The following is a 23,119-nucleotide window of genomic DNA, read 5'->3' as shown; positions in this document are numbered from 1 at the left end:
CAGTGCTTTTGGGTTACCTGCTTCTTGACACAAACTCTGTTTAACATGAATAGGAACGTCATACTTTCTCTTCACATGAATCATTATGAAGACCAACATCTCTGTGGAAGATGGCCAGTACACTATTTGATCAGATCATTAAGTGAAACAGTTCTGTAATTTCCTTCAAAATAATTCATATTTAATTGTATGGATTGGTTAAAGAAAATCATTATTGTCTGCTTTACACGTGTTTTGAACCGAGGATTCTTTTCTATGGATATGGGGTTGGATCAAACAACTTTTATATACGTACTATAGAATTTATTTAAAAAATACATTTTACTATTTTCTTTCACTCCGTTCTCTAGTAGGGAAAAGTTGGACAAAATGGGAGGTAGGATAAAACGGGGAGATTAAAATCTAAGTAAACTAGTTGTGAAGTCTGGCGTATGAATGGCTAACTACATTCTACTGTGATTTGAGAGGCATTTTTTTTTCAGATGGGTTGTGTTCAGCGTGCACGAAGCGTTGCTAAACTATGTGTGATTTCAATCTTGTGAAAATCATGGTGAGTTAACGTGTTAATTGTGTTTGTGGAAACTGTAAGCACACTACAGTAAACTACCATTATTTAGCAGTAAGATGATTTTTTAAAAAAATAGGTGTAGTTCGCTGGTGGCCAAATGCGATCTTGAATCCGTCAAGATGACGTAGTTGGATGGTGGTCCCTATTTTTTCGAACCCCCTTCATATAATTTGATGGAATTATGATTATATTTTAATACGTATGCTATTTAAATTATTTTCGGTTCGGTTTATAGAGAATTAAATGTACTCTCTATGATATTTTATTTTATTTGATTAAAGTTATTTAGCGTCGCTTTTCTGCCACTTTTGACTAATCACCATGATGAGGATGAATTATTATATGATGAAATTGAGAAGGAAACACCCATACCCAGCCAAGGGGCCCTTGGTGTCGTAGCGCGCCGTGCTAACCACTCCACCACGGCTATGGTATATTATGACGAAACACGCAATTTCATTGTGTTTGTTCCTCTGCCACTTAATCACTATCCTCATCGTCACGATTAGCCTAGAGAGGTTGGAAAGGGACGTAAAATAACCAGAATAGAAAGTCAGAGTAAACCCAATCATAAAACACTTCATAAGGACATCACGCAGCACCTTAGCTGCTGGCCTTATTGCCATGCATCTCACTTTAATGCAAAACTTATTAGAACTTCCATTGCTTTTATTTCCATATACGATAAAGCAGTTCGTCGAAACACAGTGATTTACAATGGGTTGTATTACTGAACTATTACTCTCCCATACTTTGAGATGGGAGGTTATTTATCTTTAGTTTTACCAATTAATGCCCATTTTCTTATTTGCTGTTAATATATTCAATTCATCCCTTCAACAATACGTCACTATTTCATACTTTTTCATTATTTCAAACCGTTGGATTATAAACATTAGAGTGTCCTAAAATCAGCTTTGTTTACGATCAAGTGAAGTAAAATCTATGTTGTAAAAACAGGATAAAAAACATGTATTTACTGCATTGTTACAATTGTTGATACAACCTTAGTGACAATGAAGTTCGACCAGTCACAAATATAGGAGTGCGTTGTGAAAGAAGGAGAACACATGCATATGCTGAACATATTTTATTCAGCAGGCTACATGGAACAAAGGAAAACATAAATTTTCGCTGCAACGCAGCAATGTATGGTGTCCACACAAAATAAAACATTTTCGTCCATCTACACGTGACATTGAAGTTCGACCACTGTTAGAGGGGATCCTGTTTACCATGGTGTGACGCCGCCCCGTCGGCGAATAACTGTGGCAATGCGTCGGGGCATGCTGCTGACGAGTCGTTCAAGGTATTCCACATCGATGCGGTGCCATTCATCCTGCAGGCAGGCGATAAGAGCAGCCACTTTCGTGGGTCCCCTCTGTTGCACACGTCGCTTAAGAACACGCCACACACTCTCAATGGGCGAGAGGTCGGGACTCGATGGTGGCCATGGCAGAGTTCGCACGTGATGGCGAGTCAACCATTCTCTTGTCAGCCGCGCTGTATGAGGCCTGGCATTGTCGTGTTGAAAGATGAGACGCCGCCTGTGGAACATGTGCCTTCGCACTGTGGGAAGATGCCGCTCCAGTATGCGTGTATAGGCGTGTGCATTCACGATGCCCTCACAGACGTGTAGTGGGCCAACCCCAGATGCCGTCATGCATCCCCATACCATCACTGACGTAGGATTCTGTACCCGACGTGCATAACATTTTGCTTCATTCTGTTCCTCCTTCCGACAAATGACTGTTTTCCGTATTTTCCCGTACACAACATTGAAAATGGATTCGTCCGTCCACAAAACCCTGTTCCACTGCCGAAATGTCCATCCCCGGTACATTCGTGCCCACCGTAGTCGATTGCCTTTGTTCAACATGGAAAGGAAGGGTTTACGTTTCGCCTTGTACACTCGGTAACCGCATCGCTGTAGGTAATGGCGAATGGTTCTGGTTGACACTTCAATGTGAAAGCGTTCTCGAGTCCACAGTCGTAATTCGGCCACAGAAACATGATTGTTGGTCTGGATATAGCGCCTAAATATCCGTAGGTCACGCATGCTCAGCAGGCGTTTTCGACCAGGGGCCTTAGCTGGCTCTGTAGTACCCGTATTTTGGTGGTGTTTGATGATGCAGTGGACACTTGACTTGGGTAAGTTCAGTTGGCGCCCTATTTCCCGTTCACTGAGTCCATCCCGTTGCAACTCCACCACTCTTCTCCTCACGGTGTTGTCAATAGGTTTGCTCCTGGCCATGGTGATGATGCACTGCGGTTCCTCGGTGCACAGCACGCGCTTATATACGGCGGACTCCCTTATCGTGTCCGTGACGTCATGCTTCCGTCGAATGCGCCACTATCTGGAATTTACCGTATGGGTCTGGTGCCTGGTCGAAGTTCAATGTCACGCGTATTGTTCCCCGTTTTCGTTCTTTACGTGACCTTGGGTGCAACATGCTGGGATCACGATTCTTGCCTGCTCACACGCCTCCTCTTACACAGATGCGTCACTTCTGCGGGTCACCCAGTCCACCGCCTATGCCTCTGTGCATTTAATCACGTATTCCTTTCTGGTAGAACTTCATTGTCACCAAGGTTGTATTTGTTTCCTAGTTTATTATTTAATAGTATATTGTTTACTAGTATATTTGGTATATCCCAAATTACATCGTTGTTTCATAAACCTAAGTTTACTTCATTAGTACGGCAAGTTATTCAGACAAAACTCATTGTAGTGTTTCTTTTAATCAAATTTGGCCGTGTAGCGAATAATAAATACATCCCACACAATTGTAAAGATGATGTTCGATGAAGGTAAATAACACCGTAACGTAACATAAACGTGTTTATACAGTTTCGGGAAACCAATTCGTCATACTATTTGCTTATAACCCAGGTTGCTATTTTTCCAGTGTGTACATGCATAATATAGCACGTATTTAGAGTAGTAGATATCATGGGCACAGTAAATCTTGAGACCGTAGCGTTTTCGAAGTGCTCGTTTCTCGATTCTGAACCTTAGTTTACAGTATTCCATAAGAAATGTGTAGCATTCTGATCCTGCACGTTCATACGATTAGTGAAATGTGATCGATATAAACATTTTCAAGTTTTCAACACAAACATTCTTTTATGTACTGATATTAAATTTTATTTTTTCCAGGATCCTACAATTTAGCCATATACCGCAAAAGGATTAACTGCTGCTGACTTAAGAATTCGAAGGTTCAATTCTTCAGTTTCAACGTAAGTTTTTGCTACATTCCTATGGATGCTGTACTATATTGGACTCACGCTTGGGCGTGTTTTCTGGATGTATCGATCCAAATCATTGTTTTAAAACCGATATGCCATACATTTAGTGCGATTTAGATGAAATTCGCACTGAGCTAGATATTGCCAATGTCTGAAATGTTCTTGCATTTAAGCAAAATCGGATGGACATTTTCAAAATTGCACAAGAGAAACGACTCTCCTTATGTTACGTGCACTCTGAGGTGCTGTGCTTTGTCGAGAAAACATTTTCTAAGTGTTCGGAAGTAAACTCACAGTGACGTTTAGACATATATTGGGACTAGAGGTCTGCAACAGGCGGGTTTCATCCGCTCCGAACACACAGACTTGTACAACCTATGAATCTTTACCCGGCACCCAGCTCTCCATTTTGCCTTCACATGAAGGTTTCCTTTATAATATTTATGATGAATCACTGTGCTTTAGAAGGACAACTTGGAGCAATCCCGCCGACCTCCGTGGTACAGTCGTTAGCACAGCGCGATACCACGCCAGGGATATCGGATTCGAATCCCCGCATAAGCATGGGTATTCTTTGTTAGTGTTCCTTCATCAGTTTCATCATATCATCCCTCGTCCTCATAGTCGCGATTATCCAAAAGTGTAAGAAAAACAACTCTAATAAGAATTAAAATCAAAACTCGGAACAACGCCGACATATTATTACAAAACAATGATTTATTAATTGAGTCTGATTTGGAAGAAAATGTTAGAGCAAGACACTGTTTTTGTGTGGGCCAGCAAAGGCGAGTAAAGCTTACGAGAAAAAGTCTATCAGATCGATGGCTCAAGACAGAGAGAGAATGTGGATCACATCGGAAAACAAGAGAGTATCGGGAAATTTCCTGATGCGTCGGTCGAATGCTTTGCAATCAAGTCCTTGCCCGTCAGTGAGCTTTAAGAAGTTGCACAGGTGTCCGACATTACTTGCTACAAACTATTGTGACTAAACATATTTGTCGATATTTTCTCATACATACAGCGTATTTGTGTTATTCACAGCAGACAATAAATTTTCTCACAAGTGATCAGAATTCTACAAAAGTAGTTGCAACGTTTAGGGCATTTTTTTTTTTAAAAAAACGTCCTACATTGTTACGTTGCTAGAGCAAACAAACAATTTGAATTAATTTTTAAGCTGCCTAAATAAGTACAGATTTTTAAAGCGCTACAGCACTAGCATGAATGTGTTGTTTACATCGGGCAATATCTTGATGCCAACTAATTTCTACAGTTCCATAATTTGCGAAAATTTTCTTTTCGTAGTATACATATCTCCGAGCTGAGAGCGAAGTTTTCTTCTTGATCCTATTAAGAATGAATACGTACGTTTCCAAATAATAAAACAATATTTTCTACTCATTGTAAAAAATAGGATCAAGCCTTGTGGGGAAAAAAACAAAAAACATCCAAACGGTCGTGACGACAGATTTATTCATATCACAAGCTCTAGGTGTAGAAGTGGCCTGGATTTTGAAAAGGGTTGATCCGCATATCGGATATCATTCTTTATATTACATGCTTTCACCAATTAGTTTTTGCATATTCTTTCAACTTATAATTGCGCAGCTCTGGAGCAGAACTTGATAACCCAAAAAAGTACGGAGTCGGAAAAAGGTGTGTAACGCGTCCTGGTTTATTGTTTGCCCAGATGGGTCCTGTGTTTCTTCAAATCATAGTTTACTGAATGAACTTCGTTCACTATTGTGCAGCAAGAGAATACTGTAGATGAATCTAATTTCAAAGGTAGTGTGAGCTGATATGATTCTAGAAATCATACCAATGATTGTGCCATATTTGGTGTTTTACCAATATTATAATTTCAGCATTGTGCATCTGATAAGTTGCGTTTGTCTTATGGTTGACCTAATTATCTACTTGTAGCCTAATTAATTTTCGAATTTATGATGTCTGTGAGATTAAATGGAAACCAATTATTTCATTATTGTCAATATTTAAATGCATATGTGTCTTCTTCTTGGTTTTAAAATCATAATTGCTCTTATCAATAAGGGTTAAATTCCAAAAAATCTTTTAGAAGTATAAGCCTCATAGACATTTAAAATAATTTATTTTCGAACATGCCAAGTTTGTAAGAAAGTATAACAGGAAGCTACAAAGGGCACAATTGTTGCTTTTCAAATAGAAAAAATCAACGTTACATATAACACTTTATTTTGAATCTCAGAAAGAAAATATTGCTCTTCTCCGCAGTTTGTATATGCATAACGGCATAACGCAGCTTTATGTTTCTTTTATCACGAGAGCCGCCTGCGAATCACACAAAATTTGACACGCGCATCATTTTTGCGATGTTATAAATAGAACCTCAATCTCTAATGCAGGGCCATTTTCATCACAGGACTTAACTGTCCGGTTTCCATCACAGGATTAACATCTTCAAACAGCTTCCCAAACGGGACGATTTGAAAGTATTTAGAGACATATTTATTCTGTTGTATGGGTAGGCTTAGCCCTGTGGACATGCTACCAAATCACCATACGAAAGAATAAGTTCATTTGAACTTTACTTTTTGGAAAGTTCCATGGTCACTATACGGAAGAATAAGTATGTTCAGATCATATTTAAATTTAGATTACTTTCTTTTTTAAGCTATTTTTCGAAATTATTAGTAGATTATGAAGTTATTCGTTAATGATATCTTGACATGGTTACGTCTTTCCCTGTGGACATGCCACCATTTCATATCTGAGATCAGACGATGTCTCTAATTTCTTCAGGGTTTGCTGCTAGTTTTATTTCTTTATATTTCGGAAAAAACCTTCAACCCAAACCGTCGTGTCAATCAATTTACTAATGATCTATTTTGATTTGGAGTTAATGCGAAGACACAGACAATTTCCGTTAACAACTCTCTTCAGAAATAGATGTTCGTTTAGTCTGCTTCCTTTCCCACAGCATGTGGAAATAATTGTCAAAGTTTTAGCACAATTGGAGTTTCACATTACGCGCATTTCTCTTCTTACACCCGTACCTGAGAGGGCCCAGATCATCCCATTCAGCCGACTGAGTTTTAGTCGAGGTGAAGAACCAGTTGGAATAGATAAATAAAGAAACGGAAGGACGTAGTGAATTAGATTGATGATTGGTTTGTTGTTTTAAGTCCACTTTATGCACAGATGGCCTAATCGGGACTGGACCTACAGTTTAAAGTTGGATCCGAACCACTATCTGCCTCTACCGGGTATCGAACCCGGAACCCCTTGATTACAAGGCGACGACGTTACCACTACGCCATCGCGGAGGCTCTAGTGGTGAATTAGAGATGAGGATGGATTCTTTTCTTCGTAATTTAATATACGATAGCTGCGAATATAATTTTTCGAAGATGCTCGAGGACCTGACGACAGAGGATTTCAAAATGGGCTCAAGAGAGGAACCGTCTCGAAGGCTAGAAACACTGGAGTGTAAAGCTTATCGCCCACTAAGACGCAGAGAAACGTGGCAACAAAACTTCCGTTGTCTGCTTCTGTTGATATGAAAGGTGTGACGCCCACTACAGGGAAACGCGCGGAACCAAAGCGCGGAGTTTCCGTGCCAGAAGTCTGCAGGTTTCTAGGGTGGAAATTTTCCGTTGGCCGCGTCTCCAATTGCCCTCTCGTTTAATTCCGCGTCTCTTCGTTTAGCTCCGGCAAGCGTCATGCTCAGCCCCGCTGTATCCGAACATGGAATCCGAGGTTCGCGGTGGAGCGTTTCCGTCAGTGGGAGTTAAGCTTAAGTGTAGCGATGGATGTTTCCGCACACTTCTTCCTCTAGATGGCGATGAAGCGCAGGTTTTTCCCTAGAAAAGCAGCTAAGCAGTAATGTTGAAAGGGTATTTTTTTATAAATATTATTTTTTAAGCGATTCCCCCATCATTCCGTTGTTTTCTTCGCGTTTTGCAAGGCTACATGTCGCTATATTTTAATTTTCGGCGCACCAGAGTTATTATTACAGAAGAAGTCGACGCAATGCTATCAAGTTTTACTAGCGAATCACTCAGATATTTTATTTTTTTTGAAAAATATGTGCAACAAAATAATGTTTAGAGAAACTATTATGATTCTCCACTAGTAAATTTTTCGTTTTTGGTACTTCACATACAGCAGCATGTTCTGAATTCTCTTAGATGGTTTACACGACATGAACGAAGTGGTGATACTGCATGACAATCGTTATGATTAGCGCTTTTGTGATTTCAGCTTTGCATAGTTACATAACCACGCATGAATTTACCTGAACCTCAATGCCAGAAAACAAGTAACGATAATTATACCTGCAAAATAAATATAAACACTAGACTTTGAATTGAGTTGCATTGAATTGTTGTTTTTATGTCCACTTTATGCACAGATAGGGTAATCGGGACTGGACCTACAGTTCAAAGTGGAATTCGGAGCACTGTACAATGTGATCACAAGGCGACGAAGTTACCAACTAGACTTTGAAAGAACCACCATGTAGCAAATTTGCAGTTAGAGTATTTCCATATCTTGTGACATTAATTGCACATATTGTATTACAGTGCAAATTAGTGTCATTATTACTATATCATTATACGTATGTTCATTAGATCTTCTCAGATAGCGGTAGAAATAACGATGGTTATTTCAGATGTTATCAGGAACTGTAGTCAATTCAGTTTTATTTTACTTTAATACAGAAACAACTGAAATTGATTAACTTGCTTCTTACACTATAATTAACTTGGAACTTTAAAAACAAATAAATACTTAACAATGAGGAATATCATACATGACTATTTGCTATCATATGTTATAACACCGACATACTTTACATTTAGGTGAGTACAAATATTGAAGCTATTTACACATCTATACATACTAATCTTACCTTTATTTTCCTTCCATTCAGCTTTGCCCAACGTGGAAGTTTCCATGCGCCAAGCCATTATGATTTTTAAACTTACGCTCTCTTCTGTGCTTAATTTTTTCATGATTCTCCTTAGAATTGTTACAAATTCGACTACTTCTACACGATTCTGATACACTCGTTGTTAATAACATGTTCTGAAATTGTCTCAACTTGTGAACTGTTGAAAATATGGAGTTGTGTTTCAATGTGTTTTTAATATTCTCTTTCTGTCCCTCTCTCCATTATTCAACTGTTAAACCACCTCCATTTTGCCCTGATTTTACTACAGACTTCAATATCCATTTCACACTTTTATTTACGCTGAGGCACCATCGTGCAATGTACACTGCACCCGAATATCATCAATTGACGTAACATACCTTCTCTCATAGTTTAGGTACAGTGCCTTGAATACGTAATGTGATGGTTCTGATTTTTCAAGAGATGAATGGTGACTTAAACGGTGGTGCAATGAATAGGTGCGCGTGCGCTACTTCTCCTTTGATGATAATAGAGAATTTAAAGCATAGTTATTTGGGGGGGGGGGTTACTTTCAATTTTCTATATTGAAACGTAGTACATGAGCTGACGAAAAGTAGTTGTATTGTTGAATTAATTCGCAGTCGCAAAATAATATAAATTTGAAAAGAAACAAGGGTTGGGATATGAACGGAAAGTTTAATTTTCTATGTTAATTGAACAAACTATACTGAAGGAGAAAATATAACAGGTTCATGTAGTAAATAAGAATAATTTGAACTTCCTGAAGGAAACATATTTGAGAGAATTAAGTTATAAATTGCGAAGAGTTCAACTAGCGTAACATATAGATTGCAATTCTTATTATTATGTCAATTCAAATCGTTACATAAAAATGAACGATGTATCGGATCACGAAAGTTCAATTCACAACCAACACGTTTGTCATCGAGTTTCTCCAAAGCTCTGGGAATTGTTCGATACTATTCCGCTAATTTATCTTTATATCTGGGAACAGACAATTGAGAATCCCTACTTGCGCATGAATAGTAAATAGCCTATATACTATCCAGACACAGTGTATATTTGTCGCAAAATGTCGAAAAGCCTTGCACTCGGCCAACGCGTTATTTAAGATTTCTCTAAGCAAGAAATGAAAATATCCTATTTCAAGGTTGTAGCTTGTTATGGAGCATGCAGTTAGACAACATGTGCACAGACTAAATGAAAGGCAATGAGGCTTCGCAGTGTGTATTTCTTAAAATGTTAATGTTTATAAAAATAATAATGAACCTACTTACGCGATAATGCACGCGGCCTCCATTCCGGCGGTAATATTTTGTATGTACATTCTCTCATGTATTATTTATCAACATCACAAATACTGGAAGCGTTCAATAGTTCAAAATATTTTTTGATATTCTAGATACCATTGCACCAAACATCATATTATTTTTCGTATTCATGAAATGTTACAAAGGAAATAATCGGATATTGAAACAAAATTTCCCTTCATCACTCTTGCAAGCAGATGAAATCTTAGCACACCTGACGTCAGCGTCACTTCAGATTTCATCGCGAATTGAAACTGGCACGATATGCAGCTGCCTTTGCTGAGTGCCACGCTAGGTATTCAAGGCGCTGTAGTCTAGGAACCAACTAAGGAAATAAACTTTACTGTATATACAGGCGGAAACACGTACGCAGAGATTCTCTCCCCCTCCTCACGGACAATAATCATACATACGGTGCTCGACGAGCATCCGTCAGGAAAGGTATCCAATATAGTTTTTTTCTATTTTTCATCGCTTTTCAACCGGGCTGTATGGAGAGGTGATCAAAGATGAAAGAACCAACAGAACATTTAGTTTCACCCAGGATTCAAACCAGGGAGCCTGGACTCGCTGCACGCTACATTGATCATTCTGCCTACAAGTAGAGTCCGCGACATTATTTTCAATTCCATCTTCTGGTTACGTGATAAACAATTTACACCCTTCCTGTGTAATACGTTTAGTTAAAACATATTTACTTATTTGCAATAAAAAACATCGAGCATCAAGGCTACCTATAGTTCGATTTCTTTAAATGTACAAGATAAGATCTAAGGTAAATAGAATATCTTTGCACGTGATAAAACAGTAAAACATCTGCTAGTTGTGTACTCGACAAGTTAAAAATTGTTCCCAATCTTTGTATTGGGGGAAAAAGTGTTGGATTTTATCTGAATAGTTTGATGTATTTGCAATAATATTCAGTCTGGTATTCATCGGCAACATTCAGAAAATTTTACATACTAGTATTGGACATTTCGGAAATATGAACAAGAATTTGTACAACTGTGGAAGATGCAGGGCGAGTGCCTCATGTTGTGTACCTCATACATATCTACAGATACTTTAGTTTTAATTTGATATCAAACTTGATGCACTGTTTGTGTTCGTGTTCCCTGTGAATTAAATGTGGAGTATGTTACACAGAAAGTATATTTCTGCTTTAAAAAGGTTGGTGCCTTGTTTTGCAAGATGCTCTTAAATTAATACGAGGATTGCGTGATCTTCAAGTAAAACGTGGAGGATGGGAACGTTTCGTGTCCGATTTTCGGCTAGCTAGTTAGGTATGAATGAAGCGGACGAAGAGTAAAGCACACGTTATAAATATTTATACATAAAACACTTATCAAATTAAACAATGAACATATCATGACATTGCAAACCAACCGAAATTCCTATTATGCCATTTTCTGTTTATTTTGATAAATTGAATCTACTAATATTTCAGAACTATTTCTTTCGGATGTAATCATTATAATGTAACTAAATTACACTATTGGGAGATATGATTTCACAAAGGGGGAAATTTCAATAAAAGTTACATTTTAAGAAATATTAATTAACATCAATAAATTTAAATCTGTTGCTTTACGTAGTTTATTATTATTGCTAATTATAGCCTTGCGTAGTAATACATTATTTATGCTTATTAACCACACCGTTGTGGTATGCCATAGATAATATGATGTGAATCGTAAGTAATAAAAGAATATTAAGGTGCAGTTATCCTTTACTAATATTTTCATATAATATTTTCAATATTAGATTTTTTTAATGTTACGTTAAAGGAAACGAATGTTAATTTAGAACGTTTAAATAATCAGAAACGCTGTTGATTTTTAAATACTTGAATCAATATTTATAAAAAGTGCAATAATTGTCCTTCATTAAATCACTTTTCTACAGTGACAATGGCATTCTTCTATGTGGTCAAATTAGCACATGATTTGCTAATAAGAACGTTGTCAATAGGTCTAATAAAAATCATTCGAAGATAAACAGTAATAGCTCTATTTGAATTGCAGAATATGTGAGAAGTATTCAGTTAATAACGCACTGTCATCCTGCACGATACCGGTGATAAAATTCATTCATCTTTACCACCTTCTCGACAATGTAATTCACACAGGTAGACAAGCAATGAAAATTCTTCAGGTGCAACGTACATTCCTAATTTCTTATAGATACAGCATGTTTTTCGAAAAGTCTCTACCAACAACAATTTTCTCCTGACTGCAAATGGCTTATTATTGTTCATAATAATTTTAATAATTATATTAAAGTAATCGTTAATTTACGTTAAATTGAAAAGTCACTTCAGAAAGTTACTGTTGATTTGTAGATATTAAAATGTACACTATACACGTGTACGTCACAAAAATACAGCCTAAAGTTCAATAACGCACTACATTTCCGTTTGTTTGTTCTGATATGTGTTATTCCTTGTCATAGGCTATATCAACTAATGAACACGGACTTATGCTGGTTTTTCCATTCAGTAAAGTTACGAAATAGCCCTACACCGAGTGCACATGCCGGACCCTGCGACGCCAAGGGTCCCGGGTTCGAATCCCGCTCGGGCTTGGTTGTTTGTGAATGTCCATTCATCCATTTCATCATTTCATCACTCATCCCCATCTTGGCAAATTAGCCAAGAGGCACAAAACGCGAAGTAAAATAAACTAAATCAATCAATCAAAACCGAGTGCACATGCTGTAGCAAGATAACTTTAAACGTATATTAACAGTAATTATGATCCCATTTTAAAAGCTATTGTCCAACAATATAAGGCCCCAGGCAGATAACTTCTTCAAACAATTTCTGCATGGATTTTCCAGAGGTAAACGCCGTATCCTTTTATGTAATATATGACTTTATAAAGTGATAATATTCTGAGTGTCGAAAGTTCTGCAAAATCTCGTTCTTTGCAAACAACGTTCTATGTGTGGTGTGTCGTTAACAAAAACTATTAGGCAATTTGCCTAACAAACAATCAGGGTTAGTAAATTCAAGCATACGCCGAGAAATAAGTTTTTCAAGAAAATTTAAAATTCAATGATATTGCAAATTCATCGCATTTTACTGCAGCATTACTTAGAGGTAATATGGACATTCATGGACTTAGTTCAAAGAAGCAGAATGAAATCGTATTAAAAAAAACTGACAGACCGGAAATCATTTTTCATCTTCTTTAAGAATTAGGTGTCATATTGCAATTATTATTCAAGTAATATGAACAGTGTTAAAATGCTAGCATTACAGCTATGCTAAAGATAGCGTTTTATGAAATAGACGGTATTCAAAACATTTAACATGCACGTTAGTTAAAGTTACCTCATTATGCGAGATTTGCTTTCAAAAAATCTCAACACAGGAAAAATATGGATATTCAAGAATACAAAATGTTGTATAATTATCAGAAACGTGACATGATATGCGATGATATTCCTACTTACACACTATACAAGCTATTACGTTTTTAAAGAAAGTATTGGAAAACAAGTTTCTTGCCCATTTGATATTTTATATATTTGTTATATAGCTTAATTAAATGCATAGACAAGTAAACTATATTCACGATTTAAGAATATATTTCAGTATATTTTAAGGTACGGAAAAGCGTTATTTTTTATATTACATGCAGTGGAATATTATTCAACAAAATTCACCTAAACATTCTCGAGACAGAAAAACGTATTTCAATTAACTGTAGCACAATGATAAAATTAATTTAGGTAAGATGCACTATACGTCATCATTACATCTGATACAACAAATGTAAAACATTATAAATATCAGACATTTACATTTCAATGATAACTTTAGTTCAGTGTGGTGCTCAGAACTTTGAAGCTCATGTCATATTCAATTAAAGGTAAAATTTGGTAGACTAAATTTACATTAGGACAAGAAGGTTCTATTTAAAATATACTTTTTTTCTGATAGTCAAATTTTTAATTACAGTTGGAAAGTGTGCGTGCATATATATATATTTTAATATAAGCTAACTAATTATTACTTTTACACACATGTTATAAACACATGTAAGCAATTAATCAATATATTTAAAAAAAATATTAGCAAAAGGTAGAAACTTAAGCTATTATTACGATCTATGTTTACTCAACGTATACATTTTAAGAGTATTGTTAACCAAAAAACTAAGTTACTAGGAGCAAACAACATGAAAAATTATTTGAACAATGTCAAAATTAGTAACATTGTTGAAATTAAATCATGTTTAAAAATTGTATCTCATGGAGAAAAGTCTATTGTTTCATCCAAATTAAGTAAGTTCTTCTATCTAGTAGCTTCTGAGGCTGTATTATTAAAACAGTAACCTGATTAATTATTAAGGGCACCAAGTGAACGAAATAGTTCTGGACATAATGTTTAATTACTACATCGTTGTCATAAGTTACTTCAAAATGTTCTGAACACCTTTAGGTGAGAAAGTATGGCATGCCATGTTTAAATTCGTTTTAAGATATTCTAAATGATCATAAATGAAACATTTTTGTTATTTTTTTAAAAATAGGAGAGAAAATGTTAATATTTTGTAAGCTGACCTTTATGGATTTAATTTCTTGCATTTATTTTTCTATTGCCTGTTTATGTAGCGCAAAATATTATCTAAATAAAATTTCCCAAAGAGGTGATAGACATTGTTCATGATAATGGCATAAATGTTTCTTCAAAGACTCTTTCTTAGCTGTAGCGTACTACGTTCCATAAGGGTTGACTTTCTGACGGCACCACACGAGTTCGTTCGATTGCATATATTAAGGCCCGTTAAACGGTACCAATATCTCAAACGTTATAACTTCTTGAAACGAATACAAGATGGGGAGGAGAGGGACAGGATACAATGAAGCCGTGCCATTTTGCATGACAATCAATCGTGCTGCAAGGTATAAAATGCTGATAACCCGACATGGAAGACATATCTTTATATTCTCCACAAAAAGCAGGACGAAATCATGCAAACGAAATGCGTGCAGTATAAAACATTATGTAACTTAAGGGAAGAAAACTAATATTGAACAAACGACTTCTGTGCTCGTAAACCTAGGAAACCACGACAAGCTTAAGAGCTCATCGAGTATTTACGTGCATATCGTATGAAGCACATACTATTGTTTATATAAATATATATACATTCACTATCCTATATTTATATATATTTGTACATATATATACTAACTGCATATATATGTATACAAGTTTAAAAAAATAATTTTCATTTAAATGCAGAACACAACTTATACATAAACTGTAAAATGGCTTCCATCAGATCCACTAAATCCTAACATTACTTCGCACACATGGTCACACACACAAATTCACAAAGACATAAAACTTTATTATATATATCGAAATTAAATGCTATTTTAGTGAATCTAAACCTTACTTTTTAAGATACAATCTACTTAATTTTGGCTGAGAAGGAACTGTTCTTAATTGAAAATTCAGGCTACAAAAATGTTTAAAGTTGATTCAATGGTATAAAAAATCTCTTAAAGAGCTACCAAAACAAATGTAAACAAATGAAAACAAACTTTGCAAAGGTATGAATAATATATGATAATATATATATGTATTAGGTATATATAAATATTCTATTTTAGAGAAAGAAATACAACAAAATGTAGCAAGTAAGAATAAATAGCTTCAGCAAAGGTCCCAATACGAACATTCTGAAACACATTCACACACAAAACACGCATAACCATCACTCGAACACACCAGGACTAATTAAATTTTCATATAAGCAATGTCAACAAATCGACATACAAAAGGTAGAAGATATAGAAAAGAAGCACCTTCCTCTAAAAAAAAAAATAGAAAATATTCCAAATGACAGATATAGAGAAACCTATGGAAAATATGACTTATCATTCTAATTTACTGTACTTCCAAAGAATTTAGACAAGCGTGCTGGAAATAAAAAAAAGAGGATTTAGTGGACAGAGAAAGCTATATATTAGTTATGATACATACTTGGAGGCACCTGAGCGTTCACAGCCGGTGAGTATGTCATACGAGATCCTCTCATGTCTCCTTCTTCGTCAATTTTGGATGCGTTCACACCATCGGTGACGCTGGGTACTTCGTACCTTAGCACGTTTAAATCCTTTTGATTGGAGCCTCTGTCAACAAGAGGGTTCTCTACCTGTGATTCAATGCCATCAAACGACGTGTTTTCCGAGGATATCACCTGAACTGAAATTGACCCCGAATGGGAAGATGTCAGTTTTCCATCTTGACCACTGTGTACTATAGGGGTAATTAATGTTTCTTCTACAGACAGTTGCCTGTCAGTGTGCGTAGCGTAGGGTGGTAGAGGCGTGTGCGAGGGGCGCGGTCGCATAGTAGGGAAGAGAAAGTTAGGGTACAAGCTGGCTGGAGGGAACGGAAATTCCCGAAAATTCCCTTGTTCTGGGTCATACGGATAGAGTGCAGAGTCTGTGCCTGTTAAATCAAGGGAGGCTGGTAGAACGTCTGAAATAAAAACAGCAGGAAAAGAATCTGTCAGTGCAGCAATCACGGTATCAGTGCACAACAACCTAACATGTGACAACATGCAGTGCAAGCACCAGCCCATCACTACCATTGTCACTCAAGCCTGGCTCTGTTTCTAAGAAAGACAATGACGTGATTGGACCTTGTAAGAGTTGATACAATTTGTATTCATATTTTTTTTTTAGAATAACATTTTTTTGGCCTAGGTATTGAAATGTATTTTTTTTTCTAATAGGTTACAATTGCAAACTATTCCGTGCTTATCATCTATGTTTATCGCAAGAGGATGAAATGAAGGGAAGGGTCACAGTTAAGGACTTGAAACTAATTTCTATTGATGGTCTCAATGTGAATTGTGCTTCACTACATGTTTACTATTACATATATACAACACAATACTAGGGAAACAAGCATAGAACGTGCGCAAAATTTTAGGACATGGGTGGGGCAGCACTATTTATTTTCTTACTCAACATCTCAGTTTTTCCAAGCCGTTACCGTGGAATCCAACTTCTAGAATTCACACACACCAAGTAGATATGGTTCTTATGAAGGACTGTACTGAAAATTAAGTTGCCACGTGTATACGCAGTAGAGACATAATTGTTTACATTTACTATCTTATCAATAATTTTTCTTCCCGTTTTCCTCAGAAATTGCATTCTACCACAAATTATAGTACCAGTTTTTTTTTACACTTAATTCAATACTACTCTCCTAAAATGTTGAGATTTTACAAATCGTTTTGACGATTATGTCCTCCAAACAAATTCAGTTCGAATAAACACCCCACAATCCAATAAACATATTATTTGTGGAAAAGGTAATAAAGTACAAGACTAATTTAATAATGGAGACTGATATTGGTTGAATTTAGAAACACTGTAAATTTACATTGAATTAAGTTTGCTTTAAAGCTACACTAGATCTTCAATAGAGAACCAATCGCACTAACTATATTAAACTTTACCCTCTAATGTAGTTGTGTCTAAGTGAAGGAACACATATTCTCCGTACTTGTTAGGCAGTGTTTATCGAAAAAAATGTTCTGTCAATTTACTACTATTGATTCAGTATAATTAATACTCTTTCGAAATGCTACTAAATGACATACATGAATGATTCTCATCTTGACAGTAATAGAAAAACATTCAAAAGGAAGCGAAAAACTGAACAGTGCATGTTTTGCGTCAAATTAGAACCACACCCATAGATATCAAATAAGTCTTCGATTTCTTCGATGAACACTCAACGAGTGAGTGGTCTTTGAACGATATCCAAAGTTTTCTTTTTTATTATTATTTATGTCCACTTATGCTCAGATAGAGATTATGCATATCGAAATATTATACTCTGTCACAGATAACTATGGAGCAGGCAAACGAAAGCAAGTCTCTGCGCAAGTAGCGACGCAAGGCGGCTCCACCAATCAACACGTGAGAGGAACGGGATTACGTGGAGTGGGGAAAAGCGACTGCAGTTACCAGCCTTCCCAGCAGCGTCTACTGCTTCGCTCTGGCCACTCGATATCCCTCGCTTCTCTGACGGTATGCGCGGCCTTGCTCCACAGTTAGCTGGGACAGGTTATAGTGCTATCGGCTTTGGTGAGAACGGCACTAGGTTTGATACCCGGTAGGAGTAAAGACAAATGGATTTGACCCAGCATCGTGAGGACATTGGTACTTGAAAGCAATCATATAAAAATAAATAATTCATGTATGTCATGTCGTAGCACAAAAACGCACAGACAGAGATCTATATGTATGTAAAAGAATTAAAATTGTTGCGTTTCTTCTTGAAAACCGTGTAAAATACAAGTTCCTTGGAAGGAATCCTGTGCAAGTTTATCTCCCAAGTAGTCTTCTTATTTATTAATTATGTTACCTACATATCAATAATATATTTTAAGATTTGTTTAGATACTTGGAAAACATATAATTCTACTATTTGGAGTTGTCAGCCAAGGCGAGATATATTCAGACTATACTGCCTTTCGAGAATGTTGTTGGTAGGAGAAGATTATTATTATTATTACATGTGAGCTTGATCGTAACATGGCGAATAATAAAAAAGTGCCCATGTAAATATTACAGCTGGGGATTATAGGGGATAAAGACACAATACTCTTAAAATGCATTGCTTGAAACTATATATACATATATATCCTTCAGAAAAAATATTTTGGCCCTTGGAATATGAATTATATTTTATCAAATTTTACCTTATCAAAAACTTTAATTGCATTTACATATATAACAATTTGGCATTTGGATGTGAATTTTCTTCTATTAAATTTTACCTTATCAATAACTGTAATTGCTTTTACATATATATATATATCAATGTATTATTTATTGGATTTTCAATGTGATAATAATTGCTCCAATAATAATACAGTTGCAAAATTCTTATCCTTCTGTAATATCTTATATGAAAATAAATTAACTGGTAGAGGGAAATATATATCTATACTGCCACGCTAATGGAAGAAGCCTTCAATTTGATACTCAAGCAAAGTGGTTTAAACAGTGCGACAACAAAATACATGCCTCTATTACGTGTTGGTTTTATCTTATGGAAACTGGCATCGAAGAGCCGACGTCAAATACTGTATTTTCAGTAACCATTCAGCACACGAATTGCTCGAATATATGATCCAGTGTTAAGGAAGGATTTTTTGACATTCTTACAACAAAGAATGATCAATTCTTGGCAGCTTGTTTCAAGAATGTATTTCAGATATCATTTAAGGCACATTCTGAAGTCTCCAATATATTTTCATAACAACATTCAATGATGAGCTCATGACATGAATGTGATGAACTTCATGTGGATATAGCTGTCACCTGGCTAATAGCCTAGTATAGAGCAAACCTAGCATGATTACTTGAAATAAGTTCACTTAACGGTGATGATAATAATCGATAACAAAAAAAATAGAAATTTACAATGTGTTTAAAACAAATCCGATTTATGTCGAATAACGTACAACTCCTAATATTTACGAACTGGATAATAATTGAGAAGCTGGCACGTTAAACTAAGATAAATTAAGAGATACACATATTCAGCTTAACGGCACCGTCATAATCCATTACGTATGCTTTTAAGAAATCTGGACACGTTATTAACAATTTCACATGTGATGTTACTCTCATGTTATTTTATTAATTTAATTTCACGGCATTTAGTCTGTGTTTGGTATATCGTATTACGTATTGTTACCTAATTATACAAAAGAAATGGTTTTCACTTCGAACGGGAGAGGACCGAATAAAGTATATTATAAATTCTATGTTTAATATTATCCGATGTTCAAATTTAAACATTAAATTAAGGAAGCTTTATTGTCAGTTTACGATCACATCTACTGCTTCATTTATTAAGTTTTCCATTAAATATAGGCTTGCACGTTGCAAGTAGAAGTTATTTGATTAATTGTAATACATGGGAACATTGCTATTCCATGACTACCACCTACCAGATCAACTTCGCGTCCTTAGTAATGTTTATCACTAACGATTACTGCAAATTTTATTATCAGGATCCTGTCTTCCACCCGACAAGGTAAATCTGTATTATATGAAACTTCACGTTAAAAACTAATTATATACAAAATTCTAATTGAATGCAAATAATAGAACAAATCAAACAAAAGACAAGAGAATGAGAGGAAATACACAGGAAGGTGGAAATAAATACATAAATATGCTTTGGTAACAATTTGTCAAAACTTATTTAAACAGAAAGAATTTGACGCAGGAGCGATGCTTTTAGACACTATTAATGATTTATGATATTCTTAGAAGGAATACGATATTTGTATATGCGACGTTTTGTCAGAAAATTATAATCTCTTAACAATATTTTCATTTCAGAAGACAATTCAGTCCTTTCCTGTCTTTTCGTAAACATATTTATGTTGAATCACTGCAGATGACAATGTCAAGATAGTGAATAACCTATATAAATTTAATGATTGACTACTGTAGGATCTCTTCCAGAGTATATGTGATAATGGTAAAATGTAACGTTGATAAAATATGAGAGTAGTCTATTTCATTGATACAGCTTGTGTTCCCGGGTTTTTATTGCTACAAATTTCTAATGACATGAGAATCTACCTCATTTTCTTATTGCAAAATGATAAATTATTCTTAGAAACAACACGAAATATGAGAGGTATTGGTGTGTCAATGCCAAGAGTAACTTAAATTTCAACTACGAAATTTTCATCGTCACACGAGGTCCGTCTGCAATTATAGAATAATCCGGAAGAAAATAATTAAATTTCTAGGTGCGAAAAGAGCAGATAATCTAATACATTTAGATATATGAGGACATTATTTTCCATTATCGCCACTAGGTGGATTAAGGTACCAACGTGAAAATTTATTAACTTCGAGTTAGTGCGACTACCGAATCCAAAAAAGAAAAAGGAAAAATATGCGATTCTTTATTATCTTTAGAACAATGGCAGAATTAGTGCACCACTGCATTTACAATTATTGGATTTTATCCATTCCTTAATCTCATCGAGCAAAGAGTCTAGCACTATCCTTTAGTCAGCGGATTCCTTGTTTATTTTTTACTTTTAATTTCAAATCCATTTAAGGACGTTCAGGTTCCATGACTGTAGAGAGTTTTCCACCAAACGTGTGAAAACTCTTTTCTGAGGTTTTATTTCAGCACTCAGAAATCTAGAACAACCACGGCGTGTTACAAATACAGAATGTGGTTGAAGTTTCTGGCTGGAATTATCATTTTGTGGTGCGATTAAAACTACAGCCGGCGTTTGTGAATTCACCAAGAAAATGACAGATAACATGATAAAATAGATAAAAGGTGATGGTAAAATGAATAAGGAACAATTAACGTGATATTTTGCAAAGTTTTGCAATAATGGACGATTTGAAATATATCAAGTACGATATTTTTTTTCTAAATATTTCATTAAAAAATTACAATAAATTAAATTTAAAAGAGTAGCGATACTGGTGTATGTAACTTTGTAACAAAATATTAGTTTCGAAGTGAAATAATAAATTGCACAAATTATCACAAAAACGCACGATATGAAATAATGAGAGATGGCATTTTTAACATTTGTCTCTCTACGAGGGTACTTTAAGGCGCCTTAAATTTTTAAATGGAAAGAGGAATTCATGCCTTGATTAGCATAGCTTGTTTCAAATGAAATGAATGATACACTGGTTCGTAATTATAGACACCTGCATTCAACAAAGTGCCCCAAAAATTAAGTATGTAAAAACTAAGGAAATAATATAAATACTTCAGACCAATGATAGGGATTAGAAAGTACAGGGTCGCCCAAGAAAGGTAACAAAATATTAAGTAGTCAATATTTCCGTTACCTTTTATGGGCCACCCTATACAAAGGAAATCTCTCTTTTGGATCCAGAATAATGGTTGGTATATTCCTGTAAAGTTTGTTTGAAATTCATATCCAAAATTTCGAGAATCCCCACAACTCTCTCCCGACGCACCACGAATTTTCAAAATACCGCCATTTGATGACAGAAATTCTCATGAAGGATATGTTACTGCGTTCAACTCGTTTAAACTCTGTTTGAACTTTTAATTTTAATCAATCAAGCAATCATGTATTATATTTTTTCCTTTACTGCATGAATGTTGACTTGTTGTTATAAGCCCACTTTATGCACAGGAAGGCTAATCGGGACTGGACCTACAGTTTAAAGTGGGATCCGAACCACTGTGCCATGTGCCTCCACCGGGTATCAAACCCGGGACCCCTTGACTACAAGCCGACGACGTTACCACTACGCCATCGGGAGGCCCACTGCATGAATGTGTATTACAAGTGGTATAGTTATTTTTAAAAATATATAATGTCGGAAAAATTGCACAAGTTTTTTTTAAATTTTGAAAATTTTAAAAATACACTTTTTAGGAATGAATGAAGAAGTTGTTTAACATTTTAAACTTAATACTGGGCTGCTGCTTAACTGAGTTTTGAGGGTATTGAGTACTAAATTTTAATTTTTACTAGACCTAGCTTTATCATTTGATAAAAAAGTTGAATTATGATTTCAAGTGCAGTCATTATATCACTATTGTTGAAAATTATTTTCCGTCAATGTAAATTCCTTACTTAAGTTAATTTCTTACAGAAGGAATTACAAATTTTTAGTTAATATCGGATTTACTGCAATCTTTAGACAATCTTTTCTCGAGTTAACGAAGTTACTAAAAGCATTAACTCATAAGTTACAATAAAGACGAGAAGTATTTTTATTACTGTAATAACTATTCAGCTTCTATAATGGGTTAATACACAATGCAGCAAAGGCGGTCAATTATTTTCATTTCATTATTATTGACTAAAAGGAATTTCATCATTAAATTAACGAAAAAGTGATGCCATGTAACAATCCTCAATTTGAGTCACACATACATTTTTGTACTTTGGATACATACATTTGAAGTTTATATATATATATGAGTTTGTGTTTTAAGTCCACTTTATGCACAGTAAGGCTAATCGGGACTGGACCTACAGTTTA

At 35.4% G+C, this 23,119-nt stretch overlaps 1 protein-coding gene across 3 annotated transcripts in view; it reads right to left on the bottom strand.

Moving 5' to 3' along the window:
* Positions 1 to 23,119, bottom strand: part of Gfrl (Glial cell line-derived neurotrophic family receptor-like) — an 861,280-nt gene that overhangs the window by 195,591 nt on the left and 642,570 nt on the right. The window contains exon 6 of one of the 3 annotated variants that reach the window (XM_083117425.1): positions 16,050 to 16,550. The exons of 1 other annotated variant lie outside the window; for it this stretch is intronic. In XM_083117425.1, the coding sequence (XP_082973551.1) occupies positions 16,050 to 16,550 (501 nt within the window). The remainder of the gene's footprint in view (positions 1 to 16,049; positions 16,551 to 23,119) is intronic. One more of the 3 variants, XM_083117426.1, reaches the window with a different exon arrangement.

Source organism: Lepisma saccharinum, chromosome 2 (genome assembly GCF_977018435.1).
Source record: "Lepisma saccharinum chromosome 2, izLepSacc3.1, whole genome shotgun sequence".
In the NCBI taxonomy this organism is placed as follows: Eukaryota; Metazoa; Arthropoda; class Insecta; order Zygentoma; family Lepismatidae; genus Lepisma; species Lepisma saccharinum.
This window is presented reverse-complemented; position numbering and strand designations above follow the sequence as displayed.